Consider the following 23,377-nt stretch of genomic DNA (forward strand, 5'->3'; position numbering starts at 1 on the left):
AAACAATTCTCAAAAGCGCAATGTCCAACACATTAGCCAGTAAAATGGCTCATTAGGTGAAGGTTCTTGCCATGCATCCTGGCCAATCTGAATTCAATACCACCCCACCCCCAAAGCCACATACAGGCATATATGAGAGAACTGATTCCACAATGTTCTCCTCTGACATGTACACTGTAGCACCACATGTGTGCTCATATACACATATCATATACACATACAATAGTAAATGAACAAAATTTAAATGGCAAAAAAATTATGAAAAAATATTTGACATCCTTAGCCATCAGGAGATTTCAAATCAGAGTATATTAAGATTCCATCTTACCTCCCCCCCCCCATTGGAATGGCTGCCACCGGGAAATCAAACAACAAAAGCCCACAAGGACACTGAGGAAAAGGACCCTTATCCAATCAATGGCTATTTGATATATTGGTATAACGGCTGTTTCTGGTTGTCAACTTGATTATATCTGGAATGAACTATAATCCAGAATTGGAAGGCTCATTCAGATCTTGAGGCTGGAAGACAGACGTTTCTGACCTGGATCATGGCATGCAGATCTTGAGGCATAGTGGCTATGAAAAGCTTAGACCCAGGCAAGGTAGTACATGCCTTTAATCCCAAGAGACTAAGGCAAGGGATTCCCTAGGGCAAAACAAGTCCCAGATCTAGGCCTGATGGTTCACACCTTTAATCTGGGCCACAGCTTCTATTGGAGGCCTACCTAAGGACATTGGTAGAAGGAAGATTCGCTCTTCTTCTCTGCTTCCATTTACTTGCCAGCACATCTGTTGGAATCTACTTCTACAGAAGACCAGATGAAACAAGTAGCCTCGTGGGCCTGAGCAACTAACTACTAGATCCTTGGACATCCCATTCACAGCTGCCCATTGTAGGGGAGTTGGAGTACAGACTGTAAGTCATCATAACAAATTCCCTCAATATAGAAGGACATTCCATATGTTCTGTGACTCTAAAGGACCCCAACTAATGCAGTTGGTATGAACATAAATAGCACAGTCATTATAGGGCTCAATATAGAGATTCCTTAGAAAAACTAAAATTAAAGGTACCATCTTCTCCAGCAGTTGTAATCTTCCTAAGTAGCTACAGGAATCTAAATTATCACACTACACAGTAATCTGATTGTTTCTACCAGTTGTGGTGGCACAGGCAGAGGTAGGCAAATCTCTCTGAGTTTAAGGCCAGCCTGGTCAACAGAGTGAGTTCCACATTAGCTAGAGAAACCCTGTCAATAATAATAATAATAATAATAATAAATTTATAGAGTATTATTATTAAAAGCTGGGCATGGTGACACACGTCTTTAATCCCTGCACATTAGAGGCAGGTGGATCTCCGTGAGAACAAGGCCAGCCTGGTCTACATAGCTGATGAGGACACTCATCAGGACAGCCACAGCTATGCAGAGAGACTCTGTCTCAAACAAAGAAAGGAAGGAAGGAAGGGAGAGAGGGAGGGAGGGGGAAGGAAGGGAGAAAGGGAGGGAGGGAGGGAGGAAGGAAGGAAGGAAGGAAGGAAGGAAGGAAGGAAGGAAGGAAGGAAAAAGAAACCTGCCCATTCATGCTGATTAAGCACTATTCACAACAACCAAGATATGGTATCAGCCCTGGTATCTATCAATAGTTTAACAAATGAAGAAAACATGGTATATAGAGACAGTATTATTCAGCTATTAATTTGAACACAAATGTCATTGGTAGAAGTTCGGACGACACTTCTGTAAATAACCTCAATACAATCACCAGCTCACCAAGTTGGACTTGGGTGGGATCCTTTGGTCTGTTGTCAGTTCCTTCCTGGGGCAAATGGACATTTGTTCACTATTTCCCAGAAATAGTGTCACACAACAGCAGGTCTCAGTTCTTTATGGTCATTGGCCAGTGTGTCAATTTACTGGAACTGCTATGACGTGATAGTACAAACCGGATGACTTAAGCAAAAGACTTTTTTTGTTTGTTTTCTCAAAGTTCAAGACAAAAGTCAAAGGTCAGGGGTTCTGCTCTTTTAGGCTTCCCTGGTTGGCAAACCGATGACTTCCCACATTTCAGCACCCTTCTCTATGTGCATCCATCCCACTTATATGCAAATTCCTTCTTATTAGACACACCAGTCAGATTGGGCTAGGGCCCATTCTAATGGCCTTATTTTAAGTATTATGCCTTTAAAAGTCTTATCTCCAAATATAGTCACAATTGTGAATCTATTGTGGATTAAGTGCTTCAGCATACAGATATTAGGAACTACAATTACCCTGTGATAGCCAGAGTTTCAGTTGCCGGCTCTACGTAGATCTTTTTGTAGTTGGTTCCCATGCATAGTTTCATGTAATCTTTGTGGGAGCAGATGAGAGTGTATCTCCTCCCCTTCCTCTTTTTCCTTCTATTTGTTTTGTTTTTGAAACAGGGTCTCAGGTAGCCATGGCCCTAGGAACTTACTATGTAGACCAGGCTAGCCTTGAAGTCACAGAGCTCCTCTGCCTCTGGCTTCTAAATGCTAGGATTAAAGGCGGTTTTTAATACCCTGGTTCCTAGTGTACAGGTGAAGAAACCTTAGACTAACGGTTCTCAACCTGTGGGTTGCGACCTATTTGATAAACTTTTGCCCCCAGTACTTACATTACGATTCATAACAGTAGCAAAACTACAGTTATAAAGCAGACACAAAAATAACTTTATGATTGGAGGTCACCACAACATGAGGAACATAAAGATCCCCACCATTAGGAAGGTTACGAACCACCGCTTTAGACAGTCTAAACTTTGGAGGAACATGGGAGTCTGTGTCTACTGTCATACATTATTAGATTTAATCCTTAATACTGATTAAAGTGGGTCTCTTATTTGAGACCATAATTCCAGTTTCCAGGACCACAGTTTCAGAGCCTGAGAAAGGGTGTGGCAAGATCCCCGCCCCTGGGTGGGAGGCCTGGTGGGCGTGGCCTCACCTGGCTCTAAGGCGTAGGACCGGAAAGCCGCCGAGCCGTAAAGAACGCTACAGGTCGTGAAGAGTCGTAGCCGGAACAGCGCTTTACGGCTAGCTCGGCTTCCAGCAAGCGTGCGGTGCTCGCGGCGGCTGCTGTGCAGCACGTGTGGCGCTGTCGGCGGTTCGTTTGGTAATCTCTCTTGTTGGCGTGGTGGTGCCACCGTGAAGAGCGGAGTGGCAGCTTCGGCCTAGGCTCGTGAGCTGATGGAATCTGCAGCGGAGAAGGAAGGGACTCCGGGAGGAGGTCCCCAGAGGGTAGCGGAGGGGGCGCGGCCGAGGCCTGCGGCTGGTGGGGAGGGAGCCAGGGACTTAGATGGGAGCCCTGAAGCTGGCGATGGACAGGAGAGGAACGGACTGACAGGAACTAAGACCGCGGAGGATGCGGAGGAGATAAAGATGGACTTAGCTGTGGTGAAGCAGGAAGTGGTAGACTGGTCGGATTTAGACGGTGGTGTTGCGGACAGCCACCGGGTGAAGCAGGAGGTGGAGGGCGGGCCCGAGGTGAAGGATGAGGAAGGCGTGTTGGAAGTGAAGCAGGAGGCGGATAGTAGCCTGGTGGTGAAAGAAGAGGAGGTGGATGAGCCAGAAGTGAAGGAAGAGAAGGTGAAGGTGAAGGAGGAGGAGACGGACTGGGAAGAAGTGAAGGAGGAGGAGAAGGTGAACATAAAACAGGAGTTGTTTGTTGGTCAGAACGTAAAGGAGGAGCAGATGATGGATGCAGCGCCTATAAAAGATGAGGGTTGCCTCAAGAGCGAAGCGATGGAAGATACGAAGGTGAAGGAAGAGCCCCAGATGAACCCCCGAGTGGGCTGCAAGAGGAAATTGGCTATGTCAAGGTAGGGCGGGGAGAAAACCTAGATGGGAGACTACTGGGTGGACGAGTCCCTAACAGCAGAAAGTGAGGTAAGTTAAACCAGGCGTGACGTGAGTCCCTGAAGTCTGAGTGATGATGTTCAGGTTAAGTGTGATGCTTTCTAGGACACTGTGTGAAGTGACAGTGTCCAGAAGGGTATGGTCAGGTTAGGGAGTGAAAATTCCGGGCATCAGAAGGCCTTTGTGGAGCCAGATCTTGTTAAATAAGAAGCACTTTCGCAGTCTTCCTTTTAGAGAGAATAGGATTAGAGGGGTCATCCAATATAAACCAAAAAAAAAAACAGCAAATGGGTAGACAAACGTCAACTTACTCTTGAATTTATTCCTGGCTCGGGTGAATGTTCATTTCTTGGATGTTGTCTCTTTAATGCGGTTCTTGTAACAGCACAGAAGATGAGATTGTGATCAGATTCAGTCTCAAACTCCTTGAGCTGATAGAACTGACCTGTACTGGGTACACTTTGGTTCTCAGTATCACCAGGCCCTAGAAGACGGAGGACAGATGAGTCCTACCATTATTTGGGTGTCCGTTCTGAATTCACTGTGGAACTGGGGGAAGGGCACACGTTGCTGCTAGTCTGGGTCTCAGCCTTCCCTGTTCCTCCAGTGTATATGTTTTTAAATACCCGTATGTAGCATGGATTATACTTCTAGACACACACAAAATCTCCGTGAATTACAATTTCAGAAACCAGCAATTCATGTTATTGTATAAGTCCCATAGGAAAAAAATGGGCCAGTGATTTCTTTCATACAGTTTTCTTGAATTGCATGTCATCATAAATGTCATTTTAAACATTTGCATGATTTCCAGTGATAGCTGTCATATACTTTATCAGAGTTGCCTTGACTACCTGCCTGTAAACTGAAATGCCCTTAAGTCAGAATTCTAAGGTAGGACATAGGTAGAGTTGATTTTGAGTATTAAGTCGCAGGTGCACTCCTACAGGTGTGAGACTTGTGGGACAGAAGAAGCGAAGTACAGATGTCCACGCTGCATGCGCTATTCCTGCAGGTAAGTACATCACTTCCTACCTCAGCCCCTGCCTGTGTACACTCTTGACTTCAGGTACAGAGCTGCCTCCTGTTTGTCTCTTCAGTTTGCCCTGTGTAAAGAAACACAAAGCTGATCTAACATGTAATGGCATCCGGGATAAGACCGCTTATGTGTCGCTGCAACAGTTTACTGAGATGAATCTCCTGAGTGGTAAGTCACTGTGCACAACACGGGGATGCCTTCTGGCCACTGGCACGTGTCACTTGTTAACTTTTCCATTCTGAAATTACAAGACTATCGATTTTTGGAAGATGTGGCAAGAACGGCAGACCAGGTTTCAAGAGATACTTTCTTGAAAAGACCAAAGCGCAAAAAATATGTAAGTATTTCTTCTAATTTTTTTCAGGTTCAAATCTCTTCCACCCAGTTTATTCATTTCTCAGTTGTATCAAGTGACCACTGTGCTGTGGGGCTAGTCTGGTTATTTGAAATGGATCCAAGTACTTACCCTCAGGCATTTGTACTGTAGAGGGGAGGTAGTCGAGTGGGGGAGTTGGGAGGTATAGAGCAGCAGATAGAATTTCGTACAGATGGAAGTGCATGTAGGAAGTTAAGATGGTTCAAGAGAGTAAAGAGAACAGGGTGCTTGAGGGGCGTGGACTATACAGGGTGTGATTGTCAGCACAGTGGTGGAGATGGGCTTTCCTGAGAGGGGACAGATAGGCAGTGGACCTAATGAAGTGGACAGTTATAGACATTTGGAGGAAAACTCGGGGCGGAAACATAGGTAGGAGCCGCACAGGCCCGGCACCCGGGAGGAATGTATAGCAAGACTGACTCAGAAATGCAAAGAGACAGGCTGGGAACAGGACGTCTGTGCTTGGGGGATTAGCGGGGCAGGGTAACTGAAGCATAGTGAGTAAGGGGGATGCTGAACAGGGATGAGGGAAACCTGTAAGAGTTTCCAAGCATTCTGAGTAAACAGGAGGCTAAGGTAGGCAGGGCGAAGTGGTGCCTTTAATCCGGCACTTGGGATGGAGGCAGGTGAGTCTCTGAGTTCCAGGCCAGGCGGGGCTACATTCGACCTACTCTCAGAAAAGAAAAGCAAAATGTCTAGATCCTGGATAGGTGGCCCAGCAGTTGAGAGTGCTCGGTCTTGCAGGGAAACATGGGCTACACAGAGATGTACAAACCCCTGAGACTCCAGTTCTACATGCTCCAATGCCCCCTTCTGGCCTCCAGCAGTACTGGGCACACTCAGGATGCACATACACGTGGGCAGACACATTTCACTTGGTATTGGGGAGCAACAGTGGAGGATGGAAGCATGAAGGACAGCTGCAGGGTGTGTAGGTCATGGCAGCGATGCTTGTGGCTTGGGTATGCTGTTAGAAATCATTGGAAAGTGATGTCATTTCCATTTTGACAAAAATAGTTAAACACAAGAGAAAATTTGATAAGTGAAAAATTCATTAATAGTATGATTGAATCAAAGACCATTTTAGTAGAGAAGTTAGGATTTTCAGTAACTTTGACACGACTATGTTATTGGTATAGAGACACTGTTACACATGCAGAAAGTTACCAGGTAGCAGTTCTTACTGCTACTCAGATTATATTAAACATCCCTAAATTCTGTTGTAAAATACAGTGTACATTAAAACAGTCATAAAACGGAGCTATAGCGTAATGCTATAACTTGCACTGGGCCTGGGAGGGGAACACTGGCTTCCCCAGAGATCCTTGCTACCCTCTGGTGTGCTGACCTGGTGACCTTTCCAAAGGGTTGTCTTACATCCATACCTTTGCTCATCCTGGTGTTTATAAACTTTGAATTTTCAGTGATTAATGAAAAACAACAACAAACAAAGCTATTTTTGAAACATTATTGGGAATCTTTTTGGTTTTGAATTATGGTTTGTCTACGCATGTGCTTATCTAGGATTTGTACCTAAACATGAAGTTGTTTTGTTGTGATGTGTCCATGTCATTAGTGTGACTAGATGTTTTTATTTTGACCGATTATGTCTAAATGTGGTCCAGCTAAGTTTGTTTGATCGCTCTCGGATTGATTGTGGACATTCGATTTCCTCCTCATGAGTGAGTGCTTAAGCATTTTGTTCTTTTTGTTGGTCAGCTTTGTTACCTCCGTGACTCAGTGTGGGCAGGCACATGCCATGGCACATGTATGTGGAAGGGCAGAAGACAACCTCTGCTGCTTGCTTCTTTTGCCTTGTTAGAGACAGGATCTCTTCTGCCTTTTCATTCTTTTGGTGAACAAGCAATTTTAGTGAACGGCTTCTTTGCTTGTCTCCTTTATAGTTGGTAGTTTGTATGTTATAAGGAAATTCTTTTCTGTACGTGGTCAGCAGCACTGCCGTTTAACTGGCCCTTTGAACCTAACATTTTCTATCTTGAAGTTACAGAGATAATTGTTTTCTGAAAGCTTTATGGTATTACACTTCACATTTTTGTCTTTTCCTGGAATTAACTGTTAGTATCATTGAAACTGAAACTGTCATTTGATTTTCCATATAGATATTCCACTTCCTAGCACCATTTTCTGGAAAGGTAAACTTGCTGCTTTCTCTCAAGGTCACCTTTATCATAAGCCAGGCAGCCATAGAACAAACGCTTCGGTCAGGTTGTGGCCTGTCTGCGCCATCTTATTAGTCTTCTTATCAGTCTTGTATCTCTGCTACACTCTGACTTACTGTAGTGTGTTTCACTCAACATGTGGCGTATTTGCTTGGAAGAAACAGAAAGTCATTGTAGGTATTTGGCCTTGTCACGTATTCAACCAGCCATAGATCAGATGTGTTTAGGGTAAAAATTAAATCCATAGTGAGTAGCCACAAACCTTTTTCTTACCATTATTATTCCCTGCATTACCTCTTGACTACTGTCTACAGAACATTGAGCATAAGTTATGTCACATAGACAGAATGTGTGGATGTCCCATGCAAATGTTAAACCATTGATATATCCATGGACTTGAGCATCTGCAAAGCCTGGTGTGCATCAGTGCTTCTAAGGAACAAGAGGAGGCTCTCTAAAGGCAGGGCGGGGCGGTTGAATTTGTTATTTATTATTTTGGGCTTTCCTTGCTTACAGTATTCCTAGTGAGTAAAAGCAAAATTACTTTTTGATCCCTATGGTTTGGTTAATTTCTGCTTCGTTACTTTAAAGCTAAATTACTAAGTACATCAGGAATTAGTTCTTCTTTGACTTTATGAGGTTACCTTTTCTTCTAAGCCAGTGGTTCTTGACCTGTGGGTCACTACCCCTTTAAGACCATTGGAAAAAAACAGATATTTACATTACAATTTGTAACGGGAGGAAAATTACAGTTATGAAGTAGCATCACAAATAGTTGTATGGTAGAGCATCACCGTACATGAAGAGCTGTGTTAGCGTGGCAGGGTTAGGAAGGTGAGGAGCACTACTCTAAGCTTCCGCCTGCTTTGCCCAGTAGTAATTAAATGCTACAGTGCTTCGTGTGGGGCTTGTGGAGGTTCTAGCTCTACTTCTCCTCATGTTTGGATAAATCTCTATGTCACAGTTGTGTTCTCTCTTGAGCAAGTGTGGTAATTTGGGAGCTTTTGCCAGCTCATAAATGGTTTTAAGGCAATTTTTAAATATTCTTATCCTTATATATGTATTTCTCCCATTGCTTGACTATGTTTTCATGGAAAAATTCATCTTTATAACTACTGCCATTACTAAAACCAGTCTTATGACTTACAAAATTACATTCCATTATTTTTGTAATTTTCTTACATAGCTGGTGATTGCTAACCCTTTTCCGTACACTTATAACTTGACTTTTCAACTTGGCATTACAACTCATAGATTCCTATCTGCTTAACTAGAAAACTTGATTCCCCCCCCCCCCCCAATCTTCTGGGTGATCTTGTCTCTTCTTTAACTCAGTAGAAGGCTTGGTTGAGTTACTTTTGTGTGTCCAGTTATCTCCTTGAGCTTAATAACTAACTCAGATGGAGTAACATGGGTTAGAAACAGGTGTCTCTATATCCCATTTTGTACCCTCCTTGTATACTATTATCTGAATATGAATTGTAAAGCATTCTGAAATTAATTTTTATTTGGTTTTGTTGTTAGCTGTTCTTTATGAAGAATCGTGCCCGAAAGCAAGGTATTTACTTGAGGCTTCTACCCAATGGATTTAGCAAGAGAAAAGAGAATTCAACAGTTTTTGACCATAGGTAGGTTTCTCACTTTTACTGTATGTATAGCTGTCATAATTTGATAAGGAACAACCTATAAGGTTTGGTTTGCTTTAGAGCATTGTAAACAAAAGTCTGATCTGTAAACTGTTCCCGGATGACAAAGAAACTGGTAATTGCATGTCCTGTGTCTGGTGTGAATGTCCAAGGACATGTATGTAGTCCTTGGAGAAGCTTCTCAAATGTTAATGTACACAACAAACCAATAAATATCCTTGTGATTTAATCTCAGTAAGTTGGAATTTGATAACATGTATTTCTGACTGTGCTTCAACAATATCTATGGCTGGGCTAGAATTTGATAGTGTGCTGAGAATCCTACTTTCTGAGTGTCGTGAAGTTTTCTCTGAGACCTAGAACATCATGGAAGTATTTGGGGAGCTTAACTTGAGATCTCGGAAGGGTGGTAAAAGCTAGGTCCCTTCGACTAAATCGCTCCTCCTCCTCACTCAGCACTTTGTACCTTGGTGCAAGGTTAACACCCGAGAGACTTACTGCCTCTGGTTCTGTAGGCAGGTCTCACTGTACCGCCCAGATGGGTCTCAGCGTTCTGACTCAGGCACTTCCCACCTCAGACCTCTCACTGCAGTGTCTGTGTCTGTCACTTGTTTTAGAGGACCTTGTTCTCCTGGTGTTCTCCGTCTCTTCTCTTCTTTCTCCCCTTCTCCTGACTCCTCTTCTGCAGGGTTCCCTGAGCAAAGGGATTTGATGCATATATCTTGTTTAGAGATGTTCCAAGCATGCATGCTCAGGCTTTCTCTTGGGCACTCACCTGCCCGCCCGCCCTTCCTCCCTTCCTTCCCTCTCTGCATTTTGTCTGGGTGTGAATCTCTGTATCTGACCCCATCTGCTGCAGAAAGAAGCCTCTCTGACTATAACTGATTAAGACACCAGTCATTCAGTACTCAGTACTCAGCCTGTGTGGTTTGCTCTACTCTCAACCTGTATTCTTGTATGGCCTAAGGACCCAGAAGGGCCCAGGCTTCACCTTCCTGTGCCCCACCCAGCTCTAGACAACCCCTAAGCCCTGTACTTATTATTGTTCTTGTACCTCCTACTTAGAACTGTGAGTCCTAAACTTCTTAATCCATCTTTTGGACTTAGGGTGTGGTTTGGTTTGGTTTTTTGCTTTCTACAGATGTATATATCATCTTTATAGAATTTATAGATCATAGAGACATGCCCATTGTCAAAAATGTGAATTAGTATTTAAGTGTTCCAGTTCTGTTTTAGAAGTTAGCCACTAGGTGTCCCTCTTGTAAAGACTTAACAAACATTTTACAAATTTAAAAACATTTTATTCTTTAGATACAATTATAGCTTTCTAGTTATATTGTGTAACATGCCCATCTACTTGTTGGTTAACATAATTGCACTGATTTCCTTAAATAGTTGTGGCAATGCATTTCTTTAAACACTGGGTTGTTTTTACCATGGTATCTATATAAGCGTAGGTTTGTAGTTCCTACGGCTTTGCTTTAGAAAGGAGCAAGGATGAGTGAAACAGTGAGTCTTGCAGTTGTGGAGAATAGGTGGGCTTTACAGTGACATTCACAGGGCAATGTAGTAGGTGGTGGTGCAGACTCACAGCTGCGCTGAGATGTTGAACTCCGCCATTCCTTTCCATGTGGCTTTTAGATGTTACAGAGGAATTGCAAAGTGACCGTGGGGCCTTCCAAAAGCACTGGGAAGAAGTAGAAGCCTGATTGTTCCCCTGCCCAGCCTCTCCTGACTATGACCATGACAAGAGCAAGGGAGCTCTGTGACACTGCTTCCTAGGGCATACCTTCCCGTAGTGCTGCTCAACGACTGTCTGTGGAAAACCTAAGACTGTGGTCATGTTCCGCCGTCATGCTTTTAATCATGAGGTCCACCTACTCAGAATATTATAGCTTCTTGCCCACTGTGGTCAGTGCCTCCGGTGGCTATATTGGCCGTTGGCAGGATTGCTGGTAGTTTAAATCTGTAATCTCATCACCTAGCCTGTGTCTGGAAGTCTGAAATGTTTTGTTCTTTCCATGGCCAAAAGTTAACATTTGCTTTTCAGTCACTCTGCAGTCTGAATTGCTATCTTTTAAGCAGAGCAGAGACCGTGTCAGGTATTTCTCATGAATAATGAGAGATGCCTTGTGTGTTTGCTAGTTAAAGAAGATTATAACATAGGTCATACATACTCTTTCCTTGTTTCATGCACACCATTGTGTGAGGGGAGTTTTCTTGGCAGGTTACTTCTCTGTGCCTGTTACCTTGGGTATAAAAGAGGATCTGTACAGTGATGGGACTGTTTGTCATGTTTGAGGGTATTTAGTTCAGAGTACCTTTCAGAACTAACTGCGGGCCGGTTCTGAAGCTCAGAATTAGGCTTGATGAACAGAGCTGTTAATTCATTGACCTTAGGGTATCCTTATTTTTAAAAAGCATCAGATAAGTTTGAAATCCGTGTCTGGTTGAAAACTATAGGCCTATGTACCAACTAGCTCCTGCCCAACTTTTTGGCAGCCTCTGCACAGTTGAGTACTACTAATTGGAGTGGTTACATACACGGTGCAATAGATGCACAAGTCTCACTGCCTGAGATCACAGAACAAAACAAGAAGAGCAGTGTGCATCGTGACCACATCCCTGACAAGAGGCAGATGAAAGGGGGAAGAAGGATCATGGTCTAAGAGGAGAGTACAGTTGTAAGGGTGAGGAATATATGGTGCAGTTCATCTCATCCAGGTAGATCAGATACAGAAAGACTGGGAACTAGACGTGGGGTTAGACTGTAATGCTCAAGGCCTGTTACCCCAGTAACCTGTTCTTCCAGCAGTATCCCACCTCTTAAGGTGCCATAGCCTCCCCAGGCTGGACCTCCAACCAGAGAGCATCTTGTTTATTTCATATCTTGACCTCATCAAGGTCCAGGACACATTTTTTTTTTTTTAAGATTTATTTATTTATTATATGTAAGTACACTGTAGCTATCTTCAGACACTCCAGAAGAGGGCATCAGATCTTGTTACAGATGGTTGTGAGCCATCATGTGGTTGCTGGGATTTGAACTCAGGACCTTCGGAAGAGCAGTCGGGTGCTCTTACCCACTGAGCCATCTCATCAGCCCTCCAGGACACATTTAAAAGGAAGGAGAACAGTTTTGTGCTCTCCTGGTATTATCGCAATTCCAAAGGCCTAGGGAGTTTAAGACAGTGGAGGTAGTTTGTGTGTCTAGAGCTTAAGGTAGTGAGTTCTGGTGGGCTCCGGACAAGCCTGCCATGCTACACCAGGGAGTTTATTGAGGTAAACCCCTTGGACAGGCGATCTGTAGTCTGCCCCTCCTGATTTCCTGCTGAATTGAAGTAAGCCCAGGGTGTTGATCCTGCTGACTCCTAGGGTGTCCCCCTCACCATCTGTGCACGGGTACACACAGCTCATCTTCTCTCCATCCTGTCTCGTGCCTGAGTTCCTGTAGTACTCATTTTCTCCACAGTTAACATGAAACAGATGTCAGCATTTAACACCACTTTTTGGTATGCATATATCTGCTCTTCTTCCTCCATCTGTCATGGTGTCCCCATAGGGGCTTCTGAGTATTTTGAAAGGTACATTTTGTGTGCTTGGAACCCTTTGATACATTTTAGAAAAACTTGTATTCCTGAACCTTACCTAGTAAATGGCTCTGTGCTCCCCAGTCTTGGCCCTAGCCAGTTGTTCCTAAATGCCACTCACTTCCTTCTACTGCACAGCCAGTTAAGAACGGCCTGCTGTAAGTGGTTAAATGTCTTTTCAGCTTACCTTTCATGGACTGCGTGCATTTTCTTAGTGTGTCATCACTCACTCCAGCACTGCCTAGCTGACCTGTTCCCTGTGACCACACAGTGCAGTGCTTCATGGGCAAAATATATAACTGGTCCTTTTGAAAGTATTTCAATAATGTGAGACAAAAACTTGTGGTTTTCCTTCTCAAACTTATTTTAATACAAACTAAGTAACTGAGTAGATCCTTTGTATTCATGCTTCCAGAAATACTTAATCTTGGTACTAATCCTAATAAATTATTTTTATGAGGAAGTGTTGCATTTATTTTTGAGAAACTTTTAAGTTTTCACCATGAAAAATACTTTAAAGGTCAGGAGGCTGTGAGTGAAGGATTGTGTAGCTGTTTCATGCATTTGCCCTTCAAGGGCTTCTAAATTTGGTAGATTTTCTTTCAGTTTTGAATTAAAATGAGATTTTATGGCTGCAAGTGGAACAAAATGCTTATATTCCTAAAATTCCATCAGATATTACTTGATGTTTCTAAATGTCCTGACAGTTGGCAATTTGCATCCATCTTCCTGTCTGTTACTTATGAATGAAAGGTGAAGTGTAGTGTCTTGGTTTTTTGACACAAACTTAGGCAACCTGGGAAGAAAGAGCCTCAACTGAGGAATGAATTGCCTCCATCAGACTAACCTATGGGCATGTTTGCCATGTTTTATTGATTGTTAATTGATGTAAGAGGCTCAACCCATGGTGGGCGAACCATCCTTGGGCATGCTGGCAGGAGCGCTATAGGAAGAGCAGCTGAGCAAGCCGTAAGCACTGTTCACCCGTGATCTGCTCCAGGTCTGTCTGCCTTTAGGCCTTGCCTTGAGTTTCTGTGCTGGCTTCCCTCCATGATGGACTGTGACCTGAAAGACAAATGTTCTCTCTTGTTTATAGTCCTGGTGTCTAGTTCGCAAAAGAAGGCAAACTAGAACATCTGAGAAGAGAAAACTTTAGTGGCTTACCAGATAGGATGCTTGATGATGCATAAAACAGAATCCCCAGGTCAGAACAGCTTGACCATCTGAAGTCTCAGGTTATCACTCAGACTGTCAGAGGTAGGATGGACTTCAAGGATGTCTCAGTACAGTGATTTCTTTACAGCATCGGGGGCCTGCTTTCTGTATGATTTTTTTTCATGGTGTTCTCTTTGCTTTTCTTGTTTTATTTTGGCACACACTAGGGCCTTCAGTGCATTTTCTGTGGTGTGAGCCTAATTTTCATGGTCCTAAAACCCTGCTAGTAACACCCTATATTAAAGCAGATGTCAGTAAGGAGTACAGGGGTGACCTGGAATCCAAAACTACCGGATCTCTGAGGCATAGTATCCGAGAAAGTGCTCTGCCGGAGGGAGGGAGGGTGCGAGAGTGGAGGTGAGCGGTAAGGATGGGTAGGGATGGGTGCCAGGAAGGGAGTTGGAACGCCCACTGTGTCTTTTGAGAAATTGTTCATATGTAGAGGTAAATATTCACAGTAAAAACAAATTGTGATATATTTGAATTGGAATTTCTGAGAAATAAGTGATTTATTGTAAAATTTTTATTTCTGGAAGTATTTTATTTCTCTGCTATAATTGATTAAAGTATGGATTCTAGGCTTATGATACTCTGTTCAAATACCACCTTCCCAGTTGGCAGCTGAACTCTGAAAAGAAACCTCTCCACCTTCCTGATTTCATCTGTAAAATGAAATTACATTCATGCAATAGTTACGACTTAGAAATGTAGGACCCTACTTGTTTCTAAAACAATAAATTATTATCGGTATTATTGCTTCATACGAGGATTTTCTGGTAGTTAATAACCAATAGTTTCTAATTTTTATAGACTGTTCAGAAATGCAGACGTGTGCAAGATCTTTCTTTAGTTTAACCTCATAATATCCCTTGTTATTAAAAATACGAAAGACAAGATTATTTATATATATGCATGTTATACACACATATATACATACATACATACATACGTGTATATACACACAAACACACACACATACCCCTAGAGTTTAATTTTCATGACTATGGAGATTAAGAGCTTTTTAAACTTAATTTCGCTACTGTTTTAATGTACATACCACACATGTATGGAGGCCAGAGGAAAGCCCTTTGGAGCCGGAGTTTTAGGTAGTCGGGAGCTGTCTGATGTGGGTGCTGAGGACTGAGGCTGGGTCCTCTGGAAGAGCAGCAAGAACCACTGAGCCTTCTTTCCAGGCCCAGGGACTGAGAAGTCGTAAGAGAAGCAAGAAGGCTTCACTGGCGATCACATGGGGAGATAGAACTAGCCAGCCAGAGAGGAACCTACATTCATAATCCACTAACATGTGCATGCACTGATCCATCCACGTGGGCAGAGCCCAGTGCTCAGCTGTGTCTCAGAAGCTCCACCTCAGCACTGGTACGGTAGGAAGCGCGCTTCCAGCACAGGAGCCTTGCTGGGGCAGCTCCAGACTATCTAGGAGACATTTGTATCTAACACTCAAGTTAAGGTTCAGGCTGACATCATGTCAGTGTGGTTCTCAAGAATAGTTAGAAATACTTCTTAAAAGCACAAACAAAGCTAGATGTGGTGGCACAAGCTTTAATCCCAGCACTTGGGAGGAAGAGCCAAGGATCTCTGTGTTTGAGGCCAGCCTGGTCTATCTACAAATTGATTTCCTGGACAGCCAGAACCACACAGTGAAACCCTGTCTCAAAATCATGAAGGAATAAAAGAGGAAGACCATATAAGGACTAATGAAATGGCTCAGCAAGGAAAGGTGCTTGCTGCCAAGTCTTAGGAGTCTAGTTTAATACCCAGGGCCAACATGGTAAAAGGAAGGAAGGGAACCACCTCCCGCAGGTTGTCCTCTTGACCTCCAGCTGCGTGCAATAGACAGCACTGCTATACTCAAAAAATAGAAATAAATGTAAGCAAAGAACATGACAGTTAAGTCTCTGTTGCCTCCCACATTGAGGGACTATAAGCATGTGCCTTGCTATTTATAACATATATCTAAGCAAAATACCTTTGAGGCTATCAAAATAATTACATACATAATCCAGTCCTTACTGAGCCTATCTGTGTGTCTCAGTGTACAGGCCAGGGTCAGTACTCCTTGGTCACTTGCCACATTTGTTTGTGGGTTTGGGAGGTGAGCGGTGGGTTGGTTGTTTGTCTTGTTTTTTGAGAAAGTATCTCACTAATGTGCTGCTCACTGACTGGGCTAGACTAGGCCATGAGCCCCAGGGTCTGAACCCAGCAGACACATCATTTGCCAACTGAACCATCTACCCCAGCAGCCCCCAAGTAATAATTTGTAAGGAGTCATGTTCAGGTGAATTTCTAATAAAGAAGTATTTTAGTTTTTAAAAAATGTAAGGATTACTTCCAGTGATTGTTGCACTCTTATATGGTTCTTCTCATTAAAAATATCTTTGGTTTTAGTAGTGGAAAATAACAAATCAAATGTGAAAGACTTATTTAATGCACACCTATTCTTAAATAAAAATGAAGGCATTTCATGCCATACTCTGGGTCTTGGAAGTACACTGTTCAGCACGGGTGCTTCCCTGCTTCACCGCAGAGCCCTGCCTGTGCCCCCCTGCCTGTGCCCTAGGTCTAGTTAGCATTCGCTGTGTTAGTGTTTCCTGACAATGAGGTTGTTTCTGCTGGCCCTACTGTAGCAACGGTGCAGTGAACAGTTTCGCCTATCTTACTTCTTGCCCAGTCCTCCCTCAGTATAAATTCATAGGAATGAAACGGATGGGCGAAAACCAGTGCTGTTTTAAATGATAAATTTGTATTTATAGCTTTTTGTGAAATTTCACTGCCAGAGGCTTTTATCTGTGTGTTTTGGCCAGCAATGGGCAGTGTGTTTTCTCTTTATTCCTGGTGCTGCTGGTTTTCAGGGTCTCTCTGTAGCCTGATAACACCACATTTCTTTCCTGTGTGCATCTCTTCATTGCCTTTGAACACCCTGCAGCACGAGCAGTAGTACCACGTATCAGCAGCCGATGACTTTGGGTTTGTATATTCCTTAGGATTCTGGTAGAGCTTCAGATTAAAATGGCAGTTTTTAAAGAAATAAAGTCAAGAATAATTGAGTACATGGTCATAGAGCCCTCTGCCAGTATCTTCATCTACATATTTTATTGAAACTTGGAAAGGAAAGGATGATCCTTCAAAGTTCCAAGTAAGTGAGGGTTGATAATAAATATGTATAGCTTTTGGATATAAATATTGCATAATATTTATATTCCCTATTTCATACATGTTTTTCCATCAGTTTTTATATTTTTTCTAACCTCTCCCATCTCCCCAAGGGGCCTTTCAGACATTCATTGGCCCTGTGGAGGCTCTTGCAGTAAGGTTTTGTTGACTATCCAAAAAAGTTGGAACAATACTGGCCCTATTGCATGCATGGTGTGTGTGTCTGTGTGTGAGTGTGTGTATGAGAGAGTGTGGGTGGGTGAGTGAGGGTGGGTGGGTGTGGGTGTGGGTGTTTTCATGTCAGTATTTGGGGAAAGATAAACTGTCACCACACCCTTGCTAACCATTCCTCTGACACCTTTGGCTTCATGGGACTCCAAGAGCTGATTGTGAGTTGCCCAGAAAGGGATGGCACTGTTAGTAATTGTGCCTACCTGCCTACTGCTTCACTGAGCTAGCTAATCCACTGTGAACAACTGTCTCGGGTTGTTTACGTTATGTAAACTGCTCTAGGTGGTATTTCCATCCTTGAGAAAGTGGATTTGCCACGGGTGCCGTGGTGGCATTGTTGAATGCATCTGACTGAACCTGGGGAGCAGCAGCCTAGTGAGTTGAAGCTAAGCCTCTGTCCCAGCTAAGCTCAGCTAAGCCTCTGTTCCAGCTAAGCTAAGCCTCTGTCCCAGCTAAGCTAAACTAAGCCTCTGTCCCAGCTAAGCTNAGCTAAGCCTCTGTCCCAGCTAAGCTAAGCTAAGCCTCTGTCCCAGCTAAGCTAAGCTAAGCCTCTGTCCCAGCTAAGCTAAGCTAAGCCTCTGTCCCAGCTAAGCTCAGCTAAGCCTCTGTCCCAGCTAAGCTAAGCTAAGCCTCTGTCCCAGCTAAGCTAAGCTAAGCCTCTGTCCCAGCACTCTGGATGGCCAGCCTTTCCTGCTGGGGATGCCTGGGAGCATGGTCAGTTATAGTCAGACCTGGAAGCCGGAGTTGTTAAAACATCTGGTGGGTCAGGCTGGGGCTCTGATAAATGACCTCCAGTGGGTGTATGGCACAGTGAAGCGGCTGCTCCCATGATTGAGAAGCACTGAACTAGCCTGATGATGGGAGGATTTCTTGGAATGTGGCTTTAGGAGATACCAGGTAGCATTCTTGCTTTAGTATGTTCATGTTTTAAGCCGTTTATGTATCACCATATATAATTATGAAAATTGAAAGCAATTCTTTGGAGTCTCCAGAGCAGATTTGATTGTGTGTATCTGTTTCTTGTCGGTTATTACTTAACAGTTACGCCTACATGAATTTCAGTTAAAAAGTCTTCGGGGAAGAGCCAGTGAGATGATGGCTAGCGAGAACAGCTGCGTGCTGTTCCCTCAATTGCTTGCTTAAAACTAATAACTGCTGCATCTGAATTCAGGTCTTTGTCTCTGAGATACTAGACATCAGGCTTCTATATTAGTAATGTGTGCTTATTGATTGTTCTATCAAAAAAAAAAAAAAAAAAAAACTAAACTAAACCAAACTCAGTTGTTTCTTGTATAATAATGGCACTGTAAATACAAGCATATTCTCCACACACTTTTCTTCAGCTTTTCCAAAACCTGCTGTATTCAAATGTGTGGTGACTTACCCTAACACACAGGATTTTCATTGGCATACAATCAATTGCCTTCAGATAAAAAAAGAAGAAGGAGAAGAAGAAAAGAATCCTCACTAAATCATATAAATGGAAGATGTACTGCTAAAGTTGTGTTTTTTTTTAAAAAAATGTTATAGATTTGAGGTTGTACTATTTATTACTACTGATCATTGCCTAGAAGAGATATAGCAAGCGGGTGGCCAAAGTTTTCTTCTAAGACAAACAAAATACATGTAGGCCAGGTCAGAGGCTGGCTGACCTCTGACCTTAAGGACAAACTGGCCTACAGTGCAAGGCTTCTAGGTCAGCCAGGGCTGCAGTCAGACCCTGAAACCCTGCTTCAAAACAACAACAACAACAACGACGAACAGGAGAGCTGTATAAAGCCATCACTTCAAGTGAAGAGATTTAATTTCTGTAATGGTGCTTCACACAGTAGTTGGGATTGTGTTTTTTTGTTTTGTTTTAAGTTTCATTTTGTTTGATTTGGGTCTGATGGGTATGTGGTCATTTTTCTAAAAGCAAACGATTAGTTAGTTATGGTTTAGGTCCCACACAGACCAAAGTCTAGATGGAAAGCAGAGGCACTCCGTGTGTTTTGCTTAGCAACCAGCCTGTTGTGTCCTGTTTTGCTGCTGAATGCACACAGTCATCCTCACAAGTGTGTAGACAACCAGCTGGACTCAACTGGACAGGACTTCCTTCACCTGCTTTCTAGATTAGTCTGGAGGACGCCAGCTCACTGTGCTTAATCATGAAGAAGTGTGAGTGTAAACTCCAAATGCAAACTTACCCATCTCAAAAGCCCCAGCTATGACAAACCACCTTCTAATTCAGGAAGACAAACATCCCTCAGGTTCAGAACTCTCACTTCTGTTCTTTCTGCTTCTCAACCTTACAAGTCTGTGACTCCAGGAACGTCGTTCCCAAAGCTTTAGAAAAGGGCAAGCAGCACTGGATAAAAGCAGGAGTTCATTCAAGTCTTGGGACCCACTTTAGAAAAGCCACCGTGGAAACTGCTCTGATCTGTGGGCTTTGGTTCTTCTCTACCCTAATCCACTCATAATTGTTCTCTCCTAGGAAGCAGCAGTTTTGTTGGCATGTCAAGCTCCAGTTTCCTCAGAGTCAAGCAGAGTACATAGAAAAAAGGTACGGTACTACCACTGTCCGCTACTACCACTGTCCACTACAGATGTCTTACTTTAAGGCTCTGGAATTACACAGGCAAGTGGCCGAATGAATAACCAAAGCTATTCGAGTCACAGTGCAGTCCTCATTGGCCGTGATTAAGGAACCTGCAGCCGAGCCCAGCAGCATGTGGATCAAATCAGCTACCATGCTGATGAGGTTCTGTCTCAGAGTATAGAAAACTCCAGAAATTTTAACTATTTCAGGAATGTCTACAAAATGGGTCAGACTTGAAAGGAAAGTTAACCTTGACTGTGATAGTGATTATTTGAGCAGGGAGCATGATTTAAGGAGAGGGACATGATCCGAATCAGGAGGTCTGAAACTGAGTGACTCCATGGGACATGAGAGATAACCAAGAATTCTGCTGTAGGAAAACTCCTCTCTAGTGATAGAACCCACAGAAAATATTATAGGTGTATGTATGAAACCTATGTGTATACATCATAATCTATCCTACATATGCATGCATAAGTGCATCATCACTTAATATTATCAAGGCTTGTTAAGGTTGTTTAAGAATATATCCAACTATTACTCAGATTTTATTAACCATGCTGTGTGGTTCTAAGTGGATGTTAGGTGGTGTTCTCAGCATCTGTCCCCACTATGCAAGTCTGGAATTGTCACGGGGAGTTAGCAAAGAATTTTGTAACAAAGCAGAAGGCAGGATTGGTCTTAATACACAGGGGAGTGACACAGTGGTTCAGTGAATTAAATTGCTAGGATACATTACTGTTTCAGAGGAGTCTTAATTTTGTTACGCAGCTTTTATAGAAATGTAAAGCTATATACAGGAAGAGGTTTGAAAACCTAAAATGCTTCATTGCAGGGAAATTAGAGTCAGCTTTAAAGCCTGATTGTTGCTCTGGCTGAGTGAACAGAACACTGGCTGGCTTGCAGCCTCCTGAGTGTTCCTCAGATGTATTTCTCTGACCTTCATACATGTTTCAGTTTTAAGTTTTTAAAGTTTGAACATAGGTGTACATTAAAAGCAGCTTCATATTTTTATAAGTGACTGGTAAGGAGGTTTCCTAAATTTTTAAAGACTATCATGTGTTCCTAGAAAGTCTGTCTGTGCTTTTCTTCTGCAAAAACTTACCATGAAAAAAATTTTTATGCTATATTTTGCCAAGAGTAAAATAAAGGGTCTTTGCCAATTTTTATACCAAATTTAGTAGTTTTAAGTTAACACTTAGTAGCAATTATTAATAATAATGTAGCTATTTTTCTTCTCTGTTGGAAAGAGTACCAGATGATAAAACTATTAATGAAATTCTAAAACCTTACATCGATCCTGAAAAGTCTGATCCTGTGATTCGTCAGAGGTATGTTTCAAAAATCTTGTAGCTTTCTGACAAGATTTAAACTGTTGACTTAAATGTTGTGTGTGACTGTGCATGTGTGCACACTCATGCTGCAGAACACACCCAGAGTATAGAAACTGTGGAGAATGGGCTCTCCTTCCACCATGTGCCTCTCAAGGTTGGAACTTAGACCACCAGGCTTTGCCGCAAGCATCTTTACCTGCTGGGTCATCTTGCAAATGTTAAAGTATTTTTAAGTGTGTATTTATTATTGGAAGTTTTGGCTATATTTAAATATGTTGTTGGAATTTGCTGAGTTTTAGTCACTGTAAAACTAGTGCCATTTATTGTACCACAGACACTCCTCAAGTAGGCAGTAATGGTGTCAATTCATTTAACTGTTGCAGCAGCTCACACCCATTTTACAGGTAGAGAAACTGAGCCTTAAATAGGTTAAATAACCTGTTGTGACCAATAAGCAAAGAAACTGAGATTCAGACCCCTACAGAACTGAAGTCTACAGTCTCAGCCATAGACCAGACTGCCTTTCACACTGAACTAAAAATTCTAAAACTTAAAGCTTTGCTAGTAACTGTAAAAGACAGGAAATTATTTTTCAGCCAAGTCCTCAAAGAACTAAACAAGGTCACAGCGTGGTCAAAAGTGACTAGCACAGCTTAGTGGAAAGTCTCTCTTGGCTATGTGAGTTAAGTAGCTACCTGCCTGCCTGCCTCTTAGGAACCGTGTGCTCAGAGCAAACTACTTCACCACCATGCTTTAAGTTTCCCATGAGTGGAATTAGAATAATACTAGATAAAAAGTCAGGAAGCATGAAAGAGAGGAGTATAAAGTCCTCGGGGCCTGGCATGCACACGGCAGCGCTCTGGCAGGAAGCTTGCTGGCGAGTTAGTTTCCAGTCCGTGCTCCCCCACAGGAACCGAAGGGGTGGCCTCTTGAGATGGGAGCGCTGGTTTGCTTCCTAGAGGGTTGAAGTTTATACCTGGTAGATCCTGAGTGTCTGATCTGACCCTGTTGTCTCTCACTATTGAAGAAGACAGTGCCAGTCAGACTCCTGCGAGCCGTTCAGGGGCTGGGCCTTGTCTTGTGACAACTCTGACAGTTAAAGCTTGACTAATTAATAATCTGGTTATTATCATTGCTCAGATAGTTGGGATTGATGAAAAGTGTTTGTTACTAAATTGAAGGCAGTATAGTGGTAAGCAGCTGACTGTTTGCTGATACAAGTATGCTTTTTAGCACATGTACTGACAAAACAAGGAATTCCAGATGTGTAACCAGCTCTGGTTAGGTATTGCTTTCACATCTTGCTTTAAAAAACATCTTTTTTTCTCTCTATTCTTGGATAGCTGAATTATAAACATTAGCTACTCATAAATGCTTAGGCTCTATGAAGACTATCTTGAAATAAATTAAAAATTATTTTTTCTTCCTCTACTGCATTGTTTTCTTTCAGATTGAAAGCCTACGCACAATCACAGACCGGGGTCCAAATTTTAATGAGGGTCGAAAATATGCAGCAAAATATGATAAGGTAAAATTGTTTCCCTCATTTTCTCTGTGTATAATTAACTAGCTTGATTAGGTGAAGTAGATATTATACTAATTGTTTTGCTGTCAACAAAAATCTCAAAATCTAAACTTATCACTTTCAAGTTAAAATACTAAAATAATCACACACATATTTTTATATGTAAGTACACTGTAGCTGTCTTCAAACACTCCAGAAGAGGGCATCAGATCTCATTATGGGTGGTTATGAGCCATCATGTGGTTGCTGGGATTTGAACTGAGGACCTTCAGAAAAGCAGTCAGTGCTCTTAACTACTGAGCCATTTCTCCAGCCCCATACTTACAAGTTTTATAGCAGTCGCCCATTTGGGTTTTTTGGCTTTTAAAGGCAGGGTTTCTCTGTGTGCCCCTGACATCTTGGAACTTGGACCAGGCTGGCCTCAAACTCACAGAGATCTGCTTGCCCCTGTCTTCCAAGTGGTGGAATTAAAGGCCCACCACACTTGGCTCTAGTGTTTTGAAGTATCCTCAGATTGAGCCAAAAAGTCGCCCATATCTCAAGAATGTATGAGTTCCAGTATTTAAATTTATATTCTTGAGCCGGGCGTGGTGGCACATGCCTTCGGGG

At 42.7% G+C, this 23,377-nt stretch overlaps 1 protein-coding gene across 5 annotated transcripts in view; it reads left to right on the forward strand.

Annotated features, from left to right (window-relative positions):
• The first annotated feature begins 3,073 nt into the window (after positions 1-3,073).
• Positions 3,074-23,377, forward strand: part of Znhit6 (zinc finger HIT-type containing 6) — a 33,353-nt gene continuing 13,049 nt past the window's right edge. Inside the window, exons 1-9 of one of the 5 annotated variants that reach the window (XM_021196567.2) lie at positions 3,074-3,140; positions 3,701-3,846; positions 4,833-4,898; positions 4,984-5,090; positions 5,174-5,259; positions 9,003-9,106; positions 19,805-19,873; positions 21,160-21,240; positions 22,694-22,771. In XM_021196567.2, coding sequence (XP_021052226.1) covers positions 3,719-3,846; positions 4,833-4,898; positions 4,984-5,090; positions 5,174-5,259; positions 9,003-9,106; positions 19,805-19,873; positions 21,160-21,240; positions 22,694-22,771 — 719 coding nt within the window. In that variant the 5' untranslated portion in view covers positions 3,074-3,140; positions 3,701-3,718. Of the gene's footprint in view, positions 3,847-4,832; positions 4,899-4,983; positions 5,091-5,173; positions 5,260-9,002; positions 9,107-16,931; positions 17,087-19,804; positions 19,874-21,159; positions 21,241-22,693; positions 22,772-23,377 lie in introns of those variants that run through there. The other 4 variants (XM_029538093.1, XM_029538092.1, XM_021196564.2 and 1 more) reach the window with 4 other exon arrangements.

The sequence above is a fragment of the Mus pahari genome, chromosome 4 (assembly GCF_900095145.1).
Source record: "Mus pahari chromosome 4, PAHARI_EIJ_v1.1, whole genome shotgun sequence".
NCBI classification, from domain to species: domain Eukaryota; kingdom Metazoa; phylum Chordata; class Mammalia; order Rodentia; family Muridae; genus Mus; species Mus pahari.